The following is a 22,563-nucleotide window of genomic DNA, read 5'->3' as shown; positions in this document are numbered from 1 at the left end:
GTGCAAGTGAGCCATCATCCATGCGAACACATTTCTTTCCCACGACATCACAATTCTCTCTCACACACTGTCTTGCAACATGAAATACCTGAAGTCTTTGGTCTTCACAGTGCAGAACATTGGCAAATTTTTTCTTATCTGTTTCTACTCTGGCTAAGCAAACCTGTCTCCTAGCTTCCCTTCTGGCAGTCTGATACAATTCCCTGCTACCACCATTCTTCCAGTCCTTCCAAGCCTGTTTCTTTTCTCTAATAGCCCTGTCAACAACATTGTTCTACCACCACGTTATTTTGGGTTGAGAGGGGACTTTGCACCATCCACAGATCTGGTCAGTGGCCCTCAGCAGGTTGTCCCATAGAAACCTCTAATTGTCTTCTACATTGCGTGAAGCTATAACCCCTTCTTTTTCATCAATGGCTTCGAGTAATATATCTCTAAATTTCTGTCCACTTGCAGGATCTTTAAGCTTCCAGACTCTTCTCCTCCATGCTGATCGTCTTCTGGGCATCCACTTAGTCCTGATCCTGAAGTCACTAACTACCAGTTTATGTTGTGGGGTACATTCTTTGCCTGGAAAGGTTTTGGCATTTATAAGCAGCCCTCTTTCCCTTTTTCTGGCAAGGATGTAGTCAATTTGGCTAGTGTGTCTGCCAGAATGGTAGGTGACTAGGTAACTGGCAGGTTTCCTGAAGTTGTTAGTATTGCAAACCATAAGAACTCCAGCAGCCTGGTTCCCTCCTCATTGTGGGAACAAAAACCATAGCCTCCATGTACAATACAGAAGCCCCCTGTATGTTGTCCAATATGTCCATTGAAGTCACCAGCCACAAAGAGAAGGTCCCTGTCATTCATCAACGAGGTAGTCTGCAAGAGGGTACCATAAAATTGGTCTTTTTGTCCACCAGGTAACCCTGACTGAGGGGCATAGGCCGAGATAATGGTTGCTAACCTATGATGAAGCATTAATCTAAGTATTCTGTCGCACACTCTGACTACCTTGATTACCTTATCCACCAATTTCTCTGCAAGAAGTATACCCACATCCCCGACCCTGTCAGTGTTCCTTGCCCAGAAAATCTTGTACCAGTGTTCTTTGCCTGTGACGAACCTAGCAGAACCTCCTCTCCACCTTACTTCTTGGAGGCAGCAGATATCGACACATCTCCGTTCAAGCAACTCAACAATCTCACCAGACCTACCTTTCAATGTGCTGATATTGAGAGTACCAACCCTGAGGGTGTGGGAGGTGTGGGCCCATGAGACCCTGGGGTGGGGGACAGCAGTGTCATGTACCTGAAAAGAAAGCATGCATTTGGCAGAATTCATAAACAGACAATAGCCTTCAATTCAACCTGCATGCACTACACCATCAGATTTTTGCACTATATGATCACCACCTTCCATAGGAGATAAACCCTGAGTAGGGGTGGGGATGGTGTAAAGCCTTTAGAAGCGTTCATGGGAGACAACCAAAGGATGACAGAGGATAGGAACTTCCGGTACAGGTAGAGGGGTGGGAGGGCGGGCGTACCGCGAACTAGCAAATTTAGATGAGAGCATCTTCTGGATTAGAGAAACCATTATGTGGATAAATAAATTAGACACATCGAATATATAAGTAATATATCTAATATTTTAAATACATCAAATACAAAATACAAACCAAGAGACAGCAAAAGTAAGAACTTTCAGATGATGGTTTTAATTCAGATGAAGATATTTACATTAATGGGTCTAGAATAGAAGTGCAAAAATCAGTTAAGATGGCAGCGTTTTTTTGTGTGCTTTTTAATATATAAACAATCAGGTTATTGTTCAGTCCAGAACAATTTTCTCGTGTCGCATTATTCTGAGTTGTCTTGTAAATTAATTTATCTACGTAGTTTAATAAATGAAAATGTATATTTCTTCTGAAATAAAAGAATAAAAGAACAAATAATTATACAAAATAATTAGGTAAGTAGATCAAGTGTATAATTCAAAAAAATATGTTAAAAAACAAGGCAATAAAAGATAGGGGAGAAGCATCAGGTGTGGTGTGAAAGAGAGACGATTGCAGTAGTATGGGCATGTGTTGTGTATGGATGAGGACAACTGTGTGAAGAAGTGTCACACTCAAACAGTGTAGGGAACCTGTGGAAGAGGTAGACCTAGGATGACCTGGGATGAGGTGGTGAAGCATGACCTTTGAACATTGGGCCTTACGGAGGCAATGACAAGCAGCCGAGACCTTTGGAGATATGTTGTGCTTGAGAAGACCTGGCAAGCCAAGTGAGACCATAACTGTGGGCTATGCCAGTGTTGTATAACCAGCCCATTTAAGTGTACCCTTCAATCATTGGGCAATAAACTGTGCTTAAGAAGACCTGTTGAGTCAAGTGAAATCATTGTTGTGGCTGATGCCAGTACCGCCTGACTGGCACATAAAAAGCACCATTCGAGTGTGGTCAATGTCACTCCCACCAGACTGGTTCCTGTGCTGGTGGCACGTAAAAAAGCACCATACAAACATGGTCAATGACAGTGCTGCCTGACTGGTCCCATGCTGGTGGCATGTAAAAAACATCATTCAAGCATGGTCTTTGCTATTAACGCTTGACTGGCTCTGTGATGGTGGCATGTGAAAAGCACCCACTACATACTCAGAGTGGTCGGTGTTAGAAAGCGCATCCAACTGTAGAAACCTTGCCAGATCATATTGGAGCTTGGTGCAGTCCTCAGTCAAACCATCCAACCCATGCCTGCATGTAAAGTGGACATTAAATGATGATGATGATGATGATGATGAAGTGGTTATTTAAGTTCGATGAGGGTGACCTATGTTTCTGGTCACCTTCCACTTCTCACACACCTGATGCACGAAAAACTGATTCTAAGCATAATTTGGATCAGTTTTAACAGTAAAACACTCTACATTCCTCAAATATTCAAACATCCACCCCACCCACACTCCACTATCAATATGGTCTTAACCAAAAGTCTGTCTTCACGGATTTTCCTTGTACCATTTCCCCAGTTTGCATTCAATGAATATATAAACTGGATCCTTATTCAATAGATTTAGTATTAAATTGTGAAAATGTAAGATTACTATTTGAATAATTTAACTGAATGGTTGAGGGAGCTGTGGGCTCCTCTTGTTTCTCAAACATTTTCTAATAATGTTTGAAGAGTAGTCAGCCCTTGATTTCTTGATTGTAGAGAATTCATAATGTGTGCAGAGTACAGAACTTCAGAAATAATATGCATCAGAAAGCAGGGTCATTAAGCTAAAAAGAACACAGGCTAATATTGACTGCTGTCTATGGTTGTCTCTTCTGAGTTGATATCTCACTAATATCTGAGCCTATGTTTTGTTTTATCATTTTTTTTTCCGTATGTATTATATGAACGTTTTGCAAGAAACAGCAGTCTGACATAGTTACTCGAGAGCAATTGTTGTGGATTTTATCAGCTTTCACAAAATGGGAAAATGCCGATGTTTATATATGTCATGTAGCTTCTGGCAGAAAAGCAGTCAGGATAAAAAGTGGTTGACTGTTTTTTGTCTTTTTTAGTCATGTGACTTGTAAAGTAGAACGGCTTGTCTCAGTTTCTGTTTCTTTTGTTTTTTAATGTTAATATTCAGAATATAACGATAGCAAGGATACAAATTCACTAATTCACTAAATATAATTTTGGTGCCATGAAAAAAGTATCTAGTACACTCTGTAAAGTGGATGGCAAAGGTTGGGGGGGGGGGCAGTCACAGAAACCATGTGAAGGCAGGCATTTGAGCATGAAGTAATCCTCAGACTCTTCAGGTCCTGTCAAACTAACCATACTGCATGGAAGATGGACATTAAAAGATGATGAGGATGATGACTACACACAAACACATACAAATATATACATACCTTAAACACTCAAAACAGAACTGTCATATCTCATGTGATTGGTATCTAGAAAAAAAAAAAATTAAATACATATATATATATATATCTATACATATATACAGGGTGCGATGGGTAAATTGTGGCCATTTTATATTTCTAATTTCATGCATGTGCATTGTTTGTTTTTGGTTCTATTGACTACACAGTATAGCAGGGTCAGTTAGGCACCGTCTGTGAGAAAAACAGTACCATGATGCAATTTACTCTTCCAAAGATTTGAAAACGACATGCTGTACTGTTTGGCATTAGCACTAGAAGCTTCAATACGGAGTCCTGGAAGCTCTGATATAAACACGTACTGAGAGTGATAAAAATCAATGCTGTTTGGAGTGATCAATAGTGAGGGCAACATTATTCCTCCATTCATCTTCCCACATAGCCTTAGACTCAGCATGGAGGCCTACATCAAGTGCCTGGAGCAGGTAGTGTTACCCTGGCTCAAGAGGGTGGCTGCTGGGAGACCCTGTGTCTGACAATAGGACTGCATCATGCATTGGTATTGGTCATAATTGATATAACCAGGGAATGGCCAGCGTCTTGTCTGCCAACATTGTAGCTGGCATGTGTGTGAGTGAAATAGAGATAGAAATAGAGAGAGATAGAGAGAGAGAGAGAGAAAGAGAGAGAGAGAGAGATCTTGACAAAGCATTAATGAAAGGAGTCAGCTGACTTGAAAATAATCCCATGTTAGAAATTCAGCTTTTCAAAGACGTCACTATCATTATACATATGCATCCTTAAATACAAGGGCATAAACTCTCAGTCAGACATACACAGAAGCGAATATCTGTGAATATGTGACATACAAACTCAAAGACGAATCTTGTGAATCAAATATGATGAAACATCGCCAGGTTTGACTAAGCAAATTTCTGCAAGAGTAGTGTCCCTTTTATAACTGTCCCGGTTAAGAAGAACGAGTGTTGCGATGGAGGGAAGGCGGCAAAAGTTGGAAATCACAAACTGTTATCAGGGTGAAAGGAGAAATGTGTAAAAAGAGAAGTGGTTAATTGGAAATTACCTTCTGGATACTCAATATTTAAACTGGAATCTGAAGAGAGAGAGAGAGAGAGAATAACAACATGAGATTTATACAAACAATGAAGCAAATTAAACATGCATATTTTGTGAGCGAGTTAGTGTGTGTGTGTGAGTGAATGAGTGTGTGCATGTGTGTGTGTGTGTGTGTTTGTCTGTGCGAGAGAGAGAGAGAGAGAGAGAGAGAGAGAGAGAGAGAGAGAGAGAGTAAGAGAGACATCTTGACAAAGCATTAATGAAAGGAATCAGCTGACTTGGAAATAATCCCATGTTAGAAATTCAGCTTTTCAAAGAATTTAGCTTTTCAATTATATTTAAAGTGTGGTGTGTGATAAATGCAGGCTGATTACATGTATTAAAGGAAATGCTAATATTAACACACAGACTGTATATAGTTATGTTGAAAAAGATATACATACCAAAGGTTAATGATATGAAACTATCAATAGCTGAAAAGAGAGGATAGAAATACAGTTTAAAACATTATATGTAAGTGAGTGTATGTATGTGAATGTGTGTGTATATATGTGTATGACATCGTTATTTCCAATCTGGACTTGTTCTATAGTGTGCCAACAGATGGCAGTACATGTTTGCATGCACTATGAGAGCTAGTAGTGACCTTCTTGAGGCTATGTGTCAAGTAACATTGCTGTCTTTATTTCTCAAGTTGTGAAATTTGGGTTTTTGTGATGACATGTCAGCTGTAGTCTGTGATATTGTCATGGACAGGAACAAAAAGCCAATGTGAAATTTTGCATTAAAATTGGGAAGTCTGCTATACATTGAACATACTTTGACAAGCCTATGACGATGAGACCGGGGGGTCATACGCAATGTTTTCAGTGGCATGGGTGCTTCAAAAGTGGAAGAATATCCCTGGAAGGGGATGAGCAATCTGGAAGGTCTTCCATGAGTGACACTCCTGGAAATGTGGTGTGGTCATCACTGAAATCATTTTTGATTTTTCTCTTTTTTTTCCTTTTTGCTTCTATTTCTTCCTCAAAAGGAAGATAAAAGGCTCTATGAAAATTTTTATATATATCTGTGTGTGTGTGTGCGTGTGAGTTCATGTGTTTGGAACTGGAGATGTTCCAGGTATGGAAGCAAGGTTGAAGGGCCTTAGAGTTAACCTACGAAAAACCAAAGTCGTAGTAAGTAGGAAGGCAGACAAATTACAAGTCCCTTCAGGTAGATAGCCCTGCTCTATGTGTAGAAAAGGTGTAGGTAGTAACCCTGTAAGATGAACCCAGTGTAAGCTCTTGACACATAAAAGGTGCAGCAATATCAGAGGAAGGTTAACAGAGAAAATAGCTTTTGTGTGTGGTAAATGCACAGGTACAATAAACACCAAAAATGTTCAGAAAATAGACCCCATCAACTGCCATGGGGATAAGCTAGAGGTAGTAAATAACTTCAGTTACCTAGGTGATCACATTATAGCAGAGGTGGATGCTCCGAGAGCATAGCTGTTAGAATAAGATTAGGTTGGGCAAAGTTTACAGAGCTCCTGTCTCTGTTGGCAACAAAGGGCCTCTCTCTCAGAGTGAAAGGTAGATTGTATGATGCCTGTGTGTGAACAGTTATGCTGCATGGCAGTGAAACATGGGCTATGACAGCCGAGGACATGCATAGGCTTGAAAGAAATGAAGCCAGCATGCTTCGCTGGATGTGCAACGCCAGTGTGCATGTTTGACAGAATGTAAGCATCTTGAGAGAAAAGTTAGGCATGAGAGGCACCAGAAGTGGTGTGCAAGAGAGACGAATGCACTGCTATGGTCATGTGATGCATATGGATGAGGATAACTGTGTAAAGAAGTGCCGATCCCTAACTGTGGAGGGAACCTGTGGTACAGGTAGACCCAGTAAGACATGGGATGAAGTGGTGAGGCATGATCTCTGAACTTTGGACCTCACAGAATCAATGACTAGTGGCCGAGACCTTTGGCAATATGCTATGCTTGAGAAGGCTGATCAAACCAAGTGAATTCACAGTCATGGCTGATGCTGGTGTGACATAACCAGTACCCATGCAGGTGGAACTTAAAAAGCACCATTCAAGTGCTGAGCCTCACAGAGGAAAAGTGATTGAGCTCCTTTCGAATGCTGGGCCTCACAGAGGCAATGTTCGGGATCTTTGGTATTATATTATGCTTGAGAGAAGACCTATCACAGAAGCAAGGACTGAGTCCATTTGGCATTATGTTGTGCTTGAGAAGAAGACCCATGAAGCCAAGTAAAACTGCAGTCATGGTAGATACCAGTGTCATGCAAATGGCACCTATGCAGGTGACACGTAAAAGCACCCATTACACTCTTGGAATGGTGTGTGATAAATGCAGGCTGATTCATCACCTTCATCATCGTCATCATTTAGCGCCTGCTTTCCATGCTGGCATGGGTTAGACTGTTTGACTAAAACTGATAAAATGGAGAGCCGCATCAGGTCCCAATCTCATTTGGCATGGTTTCTACAGCTGATTGCCCTTCCTAATGCAAACCATTCCAAAAGTGTAATGGGTGCTTTTTATGTTCCACTAGCATGGGTGCCAGTTGAATGACACAGGCATCAGTCACACTTATTATTTCAGTTGGCTTGATGAGACTTCTCAAGCATGGCATATCACTAAAGGTCTTGGTCACTTATTAACTCTGTGAGGCCCAACATTCAAAGGGTGCTTTTTATATGCCACTGACACAGGTACCAGTTATGTGACACCAGCATCGGCTATGACTATAGTTTCACTTGGCAGACTGTATATAGCTTAGTTGAAAAAGATATACATACCATAAGCTGACACTGCTGTGCTACCATGTTCTGAAAAGGGGAAATATAGAAATACAGTTTAAATTATATAAAGCATAAAATACAGGTTATGCTTCTGTGTTCCTGGAACTTGTGGAAGAGGAAGACCCAGAAAGACACAGAATGAAGTGCTGAAGGTTGATCTCAAAATGCTGAGCCTTACAAAAGAGATGAAAAAGGATTGAAATAACTGGCACCTTGCTATTCTTAAAAAGACTCGTCTACCACAGTAGAACTGATATCCTAAAACCACTTTGGCAATGCTTGTATATAAGGGGTTCCACACTGTCAACCTTTGCCCCTCAAATTTCATACCCAAACATCCATCACTTTTCTATCACCTGAGAGCAGAATAGCCACATACTACATCCCCCACCTTTCCCAGATACTTTTCTTCCCTACCCCAAACCACTTCCATTTCCCATTATCTTTCCCTGCCTACTATCACACCTTACTTATCTGCTATCACCCAGAATGCTCTCAGAGGCATAGAAAGGGACATATAGACAGAGAAAATGCAGAGGTCTGGTGGTAACTTCAAAAGAATAACTGTAATGTATAACCTTCGAGAAAGTTAGAGGCAGATTGAGTGATAGGTGGAGTATTTTTTCCCTCTCTAAAAAGTATTATGGTGCAATAGACAGTACGTGGATTGCTAGAAATAGAAGCCTATGCACCATCAACTTGGCTTCCACCCTCATCCATTCCGTTTTCATAAAATAAGTGCACAGTTATCTGCAGAATGGTCAAATTAATTGAAATGACATGATAAACCTGAAATATTAATTTTATTTAGTGTTTTCAGCAGTCAATGTGCAAATAAACAAACTTTGCTTTTCATAAGGACAGCGATATAAACATTACAGTGAAATTGTCAGTACATAGATTGTTAGAAATAGGTGCCAATACATCACCAACTGTCCCCCTCCTACCAGTCTGGTTTTGGAAAATAAGTGCGCAGTTATCTGCGGAATATCAAATGAATTGTAATGATATGAAAAGCCTGAAATATTATCAATATCATTTTGCATTTCCAGTGGTCAACGTACAAACAAACAAACTTTGCTTTTTATATTTAGTGTTTTCAGCAATCAATGTACAATGTACAAGCAAAGAAGCAGACAATGCTTTTTATAAGGATGTATAGACATTACGGTGAAATAGACAATACATGGATTGCTAGAAATAGGAGTCGATACACCACCAACTCACCCCACCCCACCCACTACCCAATCTATTTTTAAAAAATAAGTGCAGTTATTTGCAAAATGTTTCAAATAATCTAAATGGGACGAAAATCCTGAAATATTATCAATTTTATTTAGTGCTTTCAGCAGTCAATGTACAAACAAACAAAAATATGCTCACTTTGTATTAGAGAAATTATAGACTGTAGAATGTGAATAATAATGATCTATTTACCTTGTACTGGCATTGATAAATGACACCTTGGCTCATCTGTAAAATAAAAGTGGGAAGTATGAATATATTGTTTGCTAAATTTATAACTCATATGAATTTTCAGAAATGCATTCTCTCATTCAATGAAGCAGGGTTTTTTTTTAAACAATCAATATCGTGCCAGTGCCGCTGGTCTGGCTCCTGTGCAGGTGGCACGTAAAATACACCATTTTGAGTGTGGCTGTTGCCAGTACCACCTGACTGGCTATCATGCTGGTGGCACGTAAAAGCACCCACTACACTCTCTGAGTGGTTGGCGTTAGGAAGGGCATCCATCTGTAGAAACTCTGCCAAATCAGATTGGAGCCTGGTGTGGCCATCCGGTTCACCAGTCCTCAGTCAAATCGTCCAACCTATGCTAGCATGGAAAGCGGACGTTAAACGACGATGATGAATTTAGCAAATTTTTAAACAGGTTTTACCTTTCTGCTCACTTATTGACATAACTTGGTATAAAGCATCATTCACGCTTAATGTTAGGCATAACATAACTAATCTATCACAGTTGTGGCATTACTGCATGTCACAGTCCTTTGTCATTCCCTAAGTGAAGTTCTGTATTTCTGAATCCATCTAGATCTTACTCTGAAGCCACTAATTACTAACCTGTGTTGGGTTGTACATTCTTCTCAGAGAAAAATTTCATGATCTAAGAATGAAATTTATCTGGCTTGTGTGTTTACTTGATTTGTAGGTGGTTTCCTGAAGTCAGTGTTGCAAATTGTCATTCATCAACATTATAGAAGTGTAGGAGCTTTGTGTCCTCCTTGACCCTTAGACCCAAGTTTTAATATCCATGTATGTTGTTGAGGCAAGTGAAATTGAACTAAATTTGACGACTGGCACCCATGCCAACGTCGTCTCCTTCATTGGACACAAAACTCAGCTTGCGAAGACTTATTAGGGCAAGTGAAAGTGAAATCGGGATGGCACCTGTGCCCAGCATCGCCTTTCTGGCACTTGTGCCCCGTGACATGTGTAAGGATTTTTGAGCGAGATCGTTGCCAGTGCCCCTGGACTGGCTCTTGTGCGGGTGGCACATAAAATACACCATTTTGAGTGTGGCCGTTGCCAGTACCGCCTGACTGGCCTTCGTGCGGGTGACACGTAAAAGCACCCACTACACTCTCGGAGTGGTTGGCATTAGGAAGGGCATCCAGCTGTAGAAACTCTGCCAAATCAGATTGGAGCCTGGTGTTGCCATCTGGTTTCACCAGTCCCCAGTCAAATCGTCCAGCCCATGCTAGCATGGAAAGCGGATGATGAGGATGATGATGATGATGATGTTATGGAAACTGCTAGGGTGTTGCCAAACATGTTTATTGAAGTTATTAGCCAAAATGATGAAGTCATTGCTATTTGTGGCTAAAGTAGTAAGAATGAGGCTTCATTGAACAGGACCTTCAGTTCATATGCTAATATCTAGATTGTGGAGAGTAAGTGGAGATAACTGTTGCTATCATATTATGTAAAATAAATCAAAGTTTAATTATCTTATCATTCACTCTGACGATATTGATTACTTTATCTACACACTTCTCTACAAAAGTATGCTTATTCTACTCATACCATTACTACTATCAATCAAGAAAACCTTGTACTTTGTTTCATGTCTGAGGCTTCTCTGCATTTAGCCTATTGCACACAGCACAAGTCCACCATGATACTTCCCTAGCAGCTTCACAACTCCTCTAGATCTGTCTCTCATTATGTCTACAAGAATTGTGGAAGATCTAAAGTTTTGGACATGATAGGCAAAATAGCGAGAAAATGGCTTGGATTCCATTTCTGAAAACTAACCATTTGACAACTGTATGAGAACTATGACAAACTTTGATAATATTTCACAAATTCTTCATACTTACTTATATTGCCAGGCAGACTCAATAATGATGTATTTGAAGAATCAGCTGTCAAAAGAACACCTAATGATAAAGATTTCATAAGACTTCTTTTAGTCTTGCTAATCTTCAGGGGAGGGGTGTCTGTTGGTGGATTTTCATCATGATTACACATGCTGTCATCTTCTTCAAATTACATGAAAATAAAAACAATATAATAAAGTCAACACTAGATAACTGCATTAGGCTAGAATGAGAGGTAAAGTGTATATACATACACACACCTACACATATTGCATACATACATCATCATCGTTTAACGTCCGCCTTCCATGCTAGCATGGGTTGGGCAATTTGACTGAGGACTGGCGAACCAGATGGCTGCACCAGGCTAATTTGCTGGACATTCAAGTGCATGTTATTAGATGGAAAAATAGTATGAATCACCATAAGACAGGAAGGGCATGACGTTAGGAAGGGCAACCAGCTGTAGAAACTCTGCCAAATCAGATTGGAGCCTGGTGTAGCCATCTGGTTTCACCAGTCTTCAGTCAAATCGTCTAACCCATGCTAGCATGGAAAGCGGACGTTAAACGACGACAATGATGATGATGAAATATATTGTCTATTCTGTGTTCACTTTTTGTGGTGGAAGTATGTAGTATAATACAAAAACGTGTGTTTACATACAAAGAAAGTTTTGATTTTTGTTTTTGCACTGAAAGAAGTAACATATAATATTTGTATCACAGTGTGTATGCATATGTGAGAACAGTCATTTTGAGAATGTGTATGTGATAAAATATCCTTGTTTACGAACCATATATTTTGTGTCGTTGGTGAATAGACATGTGAGTTGCATGTGGGAGATTGTATGTGGAGCTGTAGAGAAGACATGAGTCTTTGACCAAAGCCTGGCAGGAACTGAGGCTGTTTCTACAGTGTAGTTCAGAACGAGGCTAGTGTCTCAGAATGAGGCTACTGTATCAAAGCGAGGCTAGAGGATCAAAGCAAGGTTAGGTGCCTCATCAATATATTTGTCTGCTGTGCAGCTCGACTCACATATTACTATGTAATATGTAGCTTTGCTAGAAATATATCAGATACAAAAGATTAAATCTACATCTCTTGTGAACACATGTTTGTTCCGCAACCTAACCACTTGACAATTGTGTAACCAGAAGTATGATAATATTTCACAATTGCTTAATACTTACTCATATTGTTAGCTGTATGCGACAATGTATCATTGCCACAGTTCTCCTGTTGTACATCATCTTGATGAGTTTCTTCACTGTATCCACTATCTTTGTCATTATTTCTCTTAGATTCATTGGCTGGCCCACCGAGCTCTCTTAGCTGGTCTACTTCACAAGTATTTTCATTGTTAATATCTTGAAAATAATTGTAGGAAAAGATAAATATTATAGGAGAGAAATGGATGCTGTTGCACATGCATTAGGTGATTCTGAAAAGAAAGAGGCTTGGAAATGCCATTATGAATGTAGAAAATGAATGTGGACCCAATTGAAGGACCAGCTACCTGAATCAGTAGTACCCTGGTAAAGCAATTAAGGACATGAAGACAGGGAAAGCTCCTGTCCCTTCAGGAGTCACTGCTGAGATGCTTAAAATATCTGGTGGTGTAGGTTATGGTTTAGTCACCTGTATTGTAAATCAGGTAATTCACGAAGGAGTCATACCCAATGACTTGTGTAGCAGCACCATAGTCAACTGCTAGAAAAGTAAAGGTGATGCCTTAGATAGAAATAATTACAGAGGTCTCATATTGTTGGGTCTGGTGATGAAAGTTACAGAGAGAGTCATAGCCCAACTAATGTGGAGGAGAATTAGTCTAGATGAGATGCAGTTTGGTTTTATGCCAGGGAGAAGCACCATCAATGCTATAGTTCTTGTAAGGCAGCAGCAGGAGCAATATATAGCTAAAGATAGGCCTCTGTACTTAAAGAGGTCACAGCTGTTTGATGAAAGATTTCCAGACAATGAACATGAGTTAAAATAAGAACAGTAATAAACAAGTGAAGAATAAATATATAGTGCGTGTGTTTATTTGGCAAAAAAAAAAAAATGACCATCCTGAAATACAATAATATCTGTTTCAACACAGTCCCTTATTACCAGTTTTTGTCTGCTCATAAAATGATTGCACCAGGCTACTGTTGCTTTAAGATCTTACTTTTTTCTTTATATGATTTAGCCCATTTTAGGGCATAAGATCTTGTTTTATTTTGTGCTACAATGTAGCCATCTTGTCTTTGCTGGAGTACCCATTCTGCTACATCATTTTCCAACTTTGGTCAACGAGTGCTTCCTCTTCTCATTGCACATTTTTGTTTGGGCATTTGTCTTAATTTTTCCTCATTCTTTCTCCATTCTCGTACCATCTCCTTGGTAACATTGAATGCTCTAGCAGCAGCACGATTATTTAAACTCTTGGCTACTTCTATAACTTTCAATTTGAAACTAGTCTCATATTTTCTTCTTTTGCTGGTGGTTGCATGTTGATATAGGTATAAAATAATTATAAATTTCACTTGATGCAAAAGCTAGCTTGTACACAGATGGTTTTGTAATTTAGCAGTCGTCTGTCGCCATACTGGCACTTGTGCCGGTGGCACGTGAAAAAATATTTGAGTGAGGTCATTGCCAGTGCCACTGGACTGGCTCCTGTTCAGGTGGCACATAAAAAACACCATTTCAGTGTGGCTGTTGCCAGTACCGCCTGACTGGCTCTTGTGCCGGTGGCATGTAAAAGCACCCACTACACTCTCGGAGTGGTTGGCATTAGGAAGGGCATCCAGCCGTAGAAACTCTTCCAGATCAGATTGGAGCCTGGTGCAGCCATCTGGTTCACCTCAGTCAAATTGTCCATGCTAGCATGGAAAGCGGACATTACACGATGATGATGATGATGATGACAAATTCCTTAAATTTTTTACAAACCTTAATCTCATCTTATCTAAAGATCGTCTTATACATGGAAATATACAGTACATCACCAGTGAACATGTTTGTTCTGCAACCTAACCACTTTGACAATTATGTAACCAGAAGTACGATAATGTTTCACAATTTCTTAATACTTACTTGAAATGTGATCTGTACAGGATAATTGTCTTTGCTCCTCAACAGTTGAAGTATCATTACCACGAGTAACGCTGCGCTCTAGCAACACAAATAATTCATTTTGCTCCCCATTTGTAACATCTGGGACCTCTCTTTTACGTGGACAGTTGCATGAGATACATTTCCCTACTACAGCCTTAAAATATTGTAAGATAGGGCTTCCTTAAAAACAAATTTATGAAAAGAGAAACAATATCAAACAGTACATTAGATATAACAATATAAAACAGAATTAGATAAGTGCATTAGAGAAGACGGGTTGTAAAGGCTATGGCTGCTGCCTCTTCTGTAGATCATAAACTACGCTCTTCACTTGTGATACTATCGTACAATTACAAACATATCATTTGGTAGATTTGATGTAATCTCTTAGAGAATAGTTTTCATCACCCTCTTAGCTGTCTTGAAACAATTATGTATGAAGAGATCAGTAACAAAAAGCTGGTGAAACCTATGCCTAATCAGAGGTCCCACCTTTGTAGGTTCCAGACAGTGGAGAATGGCTTAGTATTAGATATATGGTTAAGTAGTTAGGATTAGGTAGTGAGTGGGCAGTTTAATAGATACAAAGATGGTAAGTGAGGCTGGTTTGGGAATTAAGAAGGAGATCGGATATTTGGAATGTTTAGGTGTTGGTTGGCGATGCACAGAGACGGTGATAGTAAGTTACATACAATACACACAAAGCATTCATTATTGTATTTTTAAGGTAAAGAGAAACAAGAATTGTTAATGTGATGTGAAGTGAAATTGAGAATGTTTCTTAGACTTGGGACGCACTCAACACAATGTTATTAGAAAGTTTAAGCTCTAATATTATACAAACCTTTCTTTGTATGTGATTTGCAGCAACATATTATTGCTAGCAACACCAATAATAATGGAACAAATACTCCTAAGCAGGTGATTACTATTATATTTCGTTTAGCTTTTGATACTTTACCTGCAATAAAAACAACAACTGGTCTAAACTGGGTTAACATGACTCATACATCAAAATGTTATAGTAAGACTTATAAGGCAAAAATACTCATGATATATACAATATAAACAAAAATACATAAACTGACACCAATATCACAGTCTCAAGTGTTGTTTTACAAGATATTTCAGAAAAAAAAAAACGACTACTTTTTCCTGCTTATACACACTGGTATAACACACTTGTAAGGTAATCCATACAGAGTTAAGTGTTTTTAGTTGTAGTTGAGACTGTTAGTGAAAACCACTATTAACAATAATTACTGCTATGCAGATTACCTTATCAGTTGTATGCATAGCTCATACAAACACAAACAAGCACATAGACATGCATATATGTACATGTTTATGTGATGCAATGCCTAGATCTAAGTGAATATATTGAGAAACTGAAAACAGAAAAGAATTGAGCAGACAGTGAGGACATCATATAGATCTCCAATTCCTACTTATGTCACAGATATAACTACTTTCTCAACATCACCACCACCATTATCATCACCTTATATATGTAAGAAAAATGTTATTCTTACTTACCATTTGGACATTGATAATCATATTGCCATTCAAAGTTATTTTGACATTTAAAATGGATACGATGGCCAAATAGTGATTCCTCAAACTTAGTGCCAACAGCTGTTTTGTTTGGTTGAATATTTTTTTCACAGACAGAAACATTGTGAGGGCATTCTTGTTCTTTTGGAGAAAATTTACTTTGATTAACTGGAAATTTAAGCAAAACAACAAAATCAGTTTACAGGATTAAAATTATCATCACCTTCATCATCATCATCATCATCATCATCGTGTTATGAATGATTACACAAGGGAACAATTTTGAACATAATTTCTGTTCAATTTATTTTTTCCCCTGATCTACACTAAAATTAGCATGCTGATTTAAAAGCTTCTATCAGTTTTCTTCTATCAAGTTTTTTCCCTACACCTTAATCTCTGAATAAGTACAATAATCTACCAAAATGTTGGATTCTTTTTCTCTGTCTTTTCTTTGTTATAATATTAGTTTCTATATGAAGGCATGTAGCCAGGCCTTTCATGATACCCTTTAAGGCCAGGAACTTTTTAGCATCTCATCATATACATGTTGCAGCCCAATTATCAAACATTGGTTAACAGAGTCTGCATAAGTTCTTAATAATTTGATGACTTCCTGTTTCCCCAGGAAATCAGACACAGCTCTAGCAAAAGCATTCCATGCTTCTTTTCACTGCCAGACATGATCTCTCAAAAACTGCTTATCCTGCATTACCCATATCATCTGTAACCTGTTAAATACACCAACCTTAATTTTCTCACAAGACAAAACTGGAAGCCTTCTGCCTAATTATTTGAAACAGTCACTGTCTCAGTGTTTCAACACATGTTTTATACACTATATGGAATATCCAGGCTTTGTCTTGACCACCTAATTTCATGCCAAAGTAAGCTTTCTTCACAAAAAAAATCTATGATTTTGTTTTGCTGCTTAGTTAAGTGTAACATCCACAAATATAAGCAAAAGACTTGGGCTGTTTTTGCATTTTATTCTTTCACAACTGGTCATATTTCTGAAATACAAAAAAACATATTCATGCTACTGAGTAAAGCATTTTCAGAATTTTCAAAAGTTATAAAATCAGCAAATGCAGATTTGTGATGGCAAAGTTCCATAAAAAAACGTATACACCATGAAATTCTTTCTACAGTTCTTTGACCATGTTTGACAAAAAGTGACCCTGACCCATGTGACCTTACAATTAAAACATTAAGTGCACCTTCAAAATACAGATTTTCATAAGAAATAATTAATGGTTCAACAAAACACGTCTTGCCTAGTTTGCAATGATAGTCACACTAAATCAAGTACAGTGTGGGCATATCTGCAGACAAATTCCACAAATATGAGACATATATGATGTTAAAGACCACAGAAATATATTGTTTATTAATATCTAATCATATAAAAGACATTTCAGTCATCATTATGACATTTAAGACTGGTTAGATTGAAAATAGTGAAAGTTGCTCAGGTTTGATGCTTTTTATTTACTGGCAATATTAAAATCATGGCTTTTTGTTTTCGTCTTTGTAGTTGTATTTACTTCAAATGATAAACTATGTTTTTCAAAGTTATGTCAAGCTCCATATATGGATGTGCCTTTGAAGCCAACTATCCTTAGAAATGGTGAAAATATCAGAAATGTTGGAAAATGAGTTCATGAAAAATTGATTTCATTTTTGAAATCATCACCTCAAAGCTACTAGGAAAACCATGCCTCCAATTCGAGAGAACAAAAATCATGTTCCCCAATGTTATCAGGGATTGTGAAGTTTGCATGACTTCAGAGGTTTATTTGTGTAATGTTCCTAAGTAAGGAAAAGATATCTAAGATATCTTTTGACATGGTCATTATTTCATGTAGGGCTCTGTTGTATCTATTTATCCTTTCACAGAGTTGTTTGTTTTTGCTGTGTTTTTTTGTAATTTGGGGAGACATTTACACTGATAGGAGGGGGACACTGTTTATTGATTTTGTGATGTTTTCTTCTATTTTTGCTATTTCTTCAGTGAGTTTATCCCCATCATCAATTATAGTTGGCCTGTCATGGTGTGTGTTATTTTGCTTGTTTTGTGTTTCAGTGTTTCCTTTTCTATGTTGCTGTTTTCCTGTACTGTACTATTTATTCCCGGTATGAGTAGCTGTGTAGAAATTTTACTTTAGCTTAGCTTTTTGTTTGCTGTATGCATGGCTACCTCTGTTATGTTTCTTTCTTTTTTTTTTCTTTATGTGTCTTATACATTTCTGGAGATATAGCATCTGATGTGCTATTTTTCTTTTGCTGTAGCAAACTGTTTTGAGTTGCTAAGCATTTTGTTTTATTTTCAGTGTGTATTTTTCCTATAAGTTTGTCTATCATCAGCCACCAAGGGACATGCTCAACTGGTCAAACAACTGACAAGCAAATCTGTGGTATTGAGCAGAATATTTGCTGTAGTCCATCTTTTATACCAAGACAAAACGATGCACATGATAACACTTCCAATCAGTAAAGATGAAAAGCCATGAAAATCATTTGCAACCTGGCAAGATTGTTAGCATACTGATTGAAATGCTTTGTGAGTTCAAATTCCACTGAGGTCGACTTTGCTTTTCATCATTTTTGGGGTCGATAAATTAAGTACCAGTGAAATACTGGGGTTGATGTAATTGACTAGTCCCCTCCCACCCAAAATTTCAGGCTTTGTACCTATAACAGAAAGGATTATTATCATCATTATTATTATTATTATTATTATCATCATTATTATTATTATTATTATGCCAGGCAAAATGCTTAGTGGTATTTCATCCATTTTCACATTCTGGGTTCAGATTCCACCATGACTGACTTAGCTTTTCATCCTTTTGGAGTTGATAAAATAAGTACCAGTTGAATACAGGGGTTGATATAATCAACTTATCCGCTCCCTGCCTAAAGTTGCTGGCTTTGTGCCAAAATTTGAAATCAGAAATGTTAGGATGTCAGGTGAAATGCTCAGTAGCATTTTGTGTTTTTCCTTTCTGAGTTCAAATTCTGCTGGGGTCAACTTTGCCTGTCATCCTTTTGATAAAATATGTACCAGTTATTCCCTCCCTGAAATTGCTGCTCTTGTACCAGAATTTGAAACCATTTCTATTATTGTTGTTATTATTTCTTTTTGTTGGAATTCCTGGAGCCTTGCATGTGTAGCAGGCTTGCTACCTGCAGCCTACACTATCATGCTATCCATTGTTTTCAGTTGTCTAATACTTTCCTGATTATTCCAGCCATACCAAGGAGGCAGACCTTTTGTAACAGTTCTACTGGGCACTCTATTCCAATTTCTTTGATAAATTCATGAGGAACTGAACCCAGCTCATTAAGCTAAAGAAGCACTTGTGTTGTTTTATGGTCTGAGGCCTTACAGTGATGAGTTGATCCTATACTGTGGTACCTACTTACAGCAAGGTGGGCTTAACTATTTGAGAGTTACACATGCAAGTGCAGTGTCACTGACGGGGGACATGAACTAATAAACATTTCTCAGCTTGTCAACCACTAATTTTACAGTAATTTCTTAATAAACACTTAAAAATATAACAACATGTTCTAATTTACCTTTTGGACACTGAAAAGAAGGATCCCATTGTAGAGTGTCATTGCATGTAAGTGTGGCATTTTTCAGAAAAGGTATTTGACACTTGTTGTACACTGTATTATTTGGACAAACTACATTTTGGTTGCAAATGGTCACTGTCTTAGGACATTCTGAAAATAAGGGTTAAACATTTTAATTACAGAACTATCACATTGCATGTGATATACTTCATATTAACATGTTTATGAGTGGGAGTGAGTGTGTGTGTGTGTATATGCGTGAGAAAGAGAGAGAGAGGGTGACAGAGAGAGAGAGGGAGAGAAAGAGAGAGAGAATTGTCAGTGTGTCACACTTTTTCAACTTCACTCATAGAGGCCATAGCCCAACATATCATACAATTTTGGAACCAAGCCAACTCCATGAGTAAATTAAAAACATTCCGGGCCAAATCTGGACTCGCCATCCTGATATTTTAGATTCAGTTTTCATTACTGTAATTAATTGCTTTTGACGATTTTTTACATGACTTTTTGCAACAAAATTTTTTTGTACAATAACAATTTTTATCACTTGGAAATAAATTTTGGGGATAATCAAAATTAATTGTGAAATCCAGCAATAATTTTTGGCGATGTTTTGCTACAAATATCATCATCAGTGTGAGATGATTCTGGAGGAAACAATTGTAAAAAATTCTTGAAAACAAGCCAGAGATCTGTTAGCAGACCTTCCCATTCGAGGTTAGTAGATTAAAAGCTATATTCTTGCTGAAAAGCCACCTAATAGGGCGACTTTTGAGCTAGTATATATATTGGGTCATCCCATAAATAATGCGGATTTTTTATACTTCTTAAAGTTCTTTTTAAATCTAAAATATACTCTTCTTCATTTTCTACAATGCTCTCTGGTAGACTTGCAAGGCCCCTTTTCCAAAATTCGCTTGTTCATGACAAAATATCAACAGAATTCATATTTTTTCTATCCAAATGATTTTGAAGACTATGGAATAAATGATAATCAGATGGGACAATGTCTGGCGAATATGGTAGGTGGGGCATCATTTCCCATTCAGACTGCTCCAGCCTTTGGAATATCATCCTTGCTGTATGTGGCTAAGCATAATTCTGGTGGAAGAACACCTTTCATCTTGAAACCAAAAATGGTTGTTTTTCTTCTCGCACTGACTTTAGCTGCTCACAGTAGATCTCCTTTGTTATCATTTGGTTTGAATTTAAAAGATCAAAGTGGACTAAACCTTTCATATCCCACCAAATAGATAACACCTTACTTGAGTGAAAACTTTCTTTTGCCTGGGGTGCCGGTGTTTCTCCTTTCCCTACCCACTGTCTTTGGTGCTTGACGTTTTTATAGAGAACCCATTTCTCGTCACAAGTCACTCCAAAAGCTTCATTCATGAGACATGACAGCAAAGAAAAGCACACATTAACTCTTTGCATGTGATTAGACTCGGAAAGTTTGTCAGGAATCCATTGACCCAGTTTTCTGACTTTTCTGATGGTATGTAGGTGTCTATGAATGGTTGAATAACCAAATCCAAGCTTCTCTGCTAGTTCTTCAACAGCTCTACAGATCTTTCAGGATGAGGCTTGTCTTCTAGGCTGTAGTTTCCAGCTTGGAATTTTTGGAACCACCATTGAGCCTAGCTTATGCTTATTATCCAATCACCATGTACGACATTAACATTTCTCACACTTTCCATTGCATTTTTGCCTTTATTGAACTCATAAAGCAAAATATGTCGAATATGCTCCTTTGTCAATTCCGTTGTAGCTTTGAAAAAATAACTTAAGATCAAACTGCACGTTTCAAAACTTGCACTAAGAGTTCTATATACTACCTGCTTTTATAGCAAGTTGATGCAGGTAGATATCCCATTCCCCTCTGACCCAATATATATGTATGTATATATGCATGTACATATATATATATATATATATATATATATATATAAATTCAATAATAGGATGAATTCTTTTACAAGAGTTTATCAAGTAGCTAGCGTGAAAAAAACATCATAAGAGGAAAAAAATCCATTATTTATTCCCAAAATATATATTTATTTATATAAGGGCATTGCTATACAATAATGCCTCATGCTATGAGGGACTCTAAGGTCAGACTACCATAAAAAACACATTTTTACCGAACGCGAGGAAATGCAACTCTCAAACCCAACCCCTTAAAAACGGACTAAATTATAGATCATGATTTCGTAGTTATTGTAGTATTATACAACCTCTACTCGTCAGTATAATATGGTCAAGAAAAGTGTTTTGGAATGGGGGTGGGGGACAAGTTTCGGAAATTCCAACAGAGTCCACTTAAATTCCTCTTAACTTCCAGGAAAATGAATATTTTTTCGTGAAATTTTTTACAAATATACCTTGATGTATGGGCATAACTACAGAGTTGTACCCCACCGACTTTGGAAGGCACTTAAATTCCTCCCTGACCGGCATAACTACAGAGTTGTACCTTTTACAAAATACATATAAATAAATATAAGTATATAAATTTGCATTTTAAATACCTAGTATGGAAAATCATCAAGGTGAACAAAGGACAATAAGGATTACATTAGGATATGTTTGGAATTCTCAGAATATAAAGACATGTTTATTTTTTGTGTATGTATACATGGCTGTGTATGTATGCGTTAAAGTTATTCCTTTTATTTCGATTCAACAATAATAATGATAATCATCATGAATGATGGGTTATATTATATACGAGTAAAGTAATATAATGAATAAAAGAAAGTAAAAGTGAAATAAGTTATACTCATGTTTGTAAGTGCATGTGTGTGTGTATCTGCTCACGTATATGTATATAAGAATATATTACATTCATGATTATTATTATTATTGAATTGAACTCTGTTTTCTAACTCGATAATATGTGTGTGTGTGTGTGTGTGTGTATATATATATATATATATATATATATATATATATATATATATATATATATATATATACATACACACACACACACACACACACACACACACATATATAGTTCAAATTTAGGATCTTTATGGTTTGACGGCCAACACTTATTTTCTTAATGAAACACTTTCAAACTTGGGATACTGGTAGAATGTGTCATATAAAACATTTTTTTCTCTTAGCCTTCTTAACAAAAATTACTTCTTAATAAGTTATTTCATGTTAAAGTTGTCGTATTTCTGTAATTTCAACCAATCACTGACGT

The 22,563-nt window shown here is 37.6% G+C and overlaps 1 protein-coding gene across 2 annotated transcripts in view; it reads right to left on the bottom strand.

Moving 5' to 3' along the window:
* Positions 1-1,679: 1,679 nt before the first annotated feature.
* Positions 1,680-22,563, bottom strand: part of LOC128249302 (uncharacterized) — a 52,293-nt gene continuing 31,409 nt past the window's right edge. Inside the window, exons 4-15 of one of the 2 annotated variants that reach the window (XM_089361846.1) lie at positions 19,350-19,499; positions 15,747-15,932; positions 15,055-15,171; positions 14,190-14,390; positions 12,299-12,475; positions 11,106-11,267; positions 9,202-9,237; positions 7,762-7,791; positions 5,393-5,422; positions 4,957-4,986; positions 3,897-3,941; positions 1,680-1,910 (exon numbers count right to left, since the gene is read on the bottom strand). In XM_089361846.1, the coding sequence (XP_089217972.1) occupies positions 3,898-3,941; positions 4,957-4,986; positions 5,393-5,422; positions 7,762-7,791; positions 9,202-9,237; positions 11,106-11,267; positions 12,299-12,475; positions 14,190-14,390; positions 15,055-15,171; positions 15,747-15,932; positions 19,350-19,499 (1,163 nt within the window). In that variant the 3' untranslated portion in view covers positions 1,680-1,910; position 3,897. The remainder of the gene's footprint in view (positions 1,911-3,896; positions 3,942-4,956; positions 4,987-5,392; positions 5,423-7,761; positions 7,792-9,201; positions 9,238-11,105; positions 11,268-12,298; positions 12,476-14,189; positions 14,391-15,054; positions 15,172-15,746; positions 15,933-19,349; positions 19,500-22,563) is intronic. The other variant, XM_089361847.1, reaches the window with a different exon arrangement.

The sequence above is a fragment of the Octopus bimaculoides genome, chromosome 13 (genome assembly GCF_046866305.1).
Source record: "Octopus bimaculoides isolate indiv1 chromosome 13, ASM4686630v1, whole genome shotgun sequence".
NCBI classification, from domain to species: Eukaryota; Metazoa; Mollusca; class Cephalopoda; order Octopoda; family Octopodidae; genus Octopus; species Octopus bimaculoides.
Note: the sequence above shows the minus strand (reverse complement) of the source record. Positions and strands in the feature narration are given on the sequence as shown.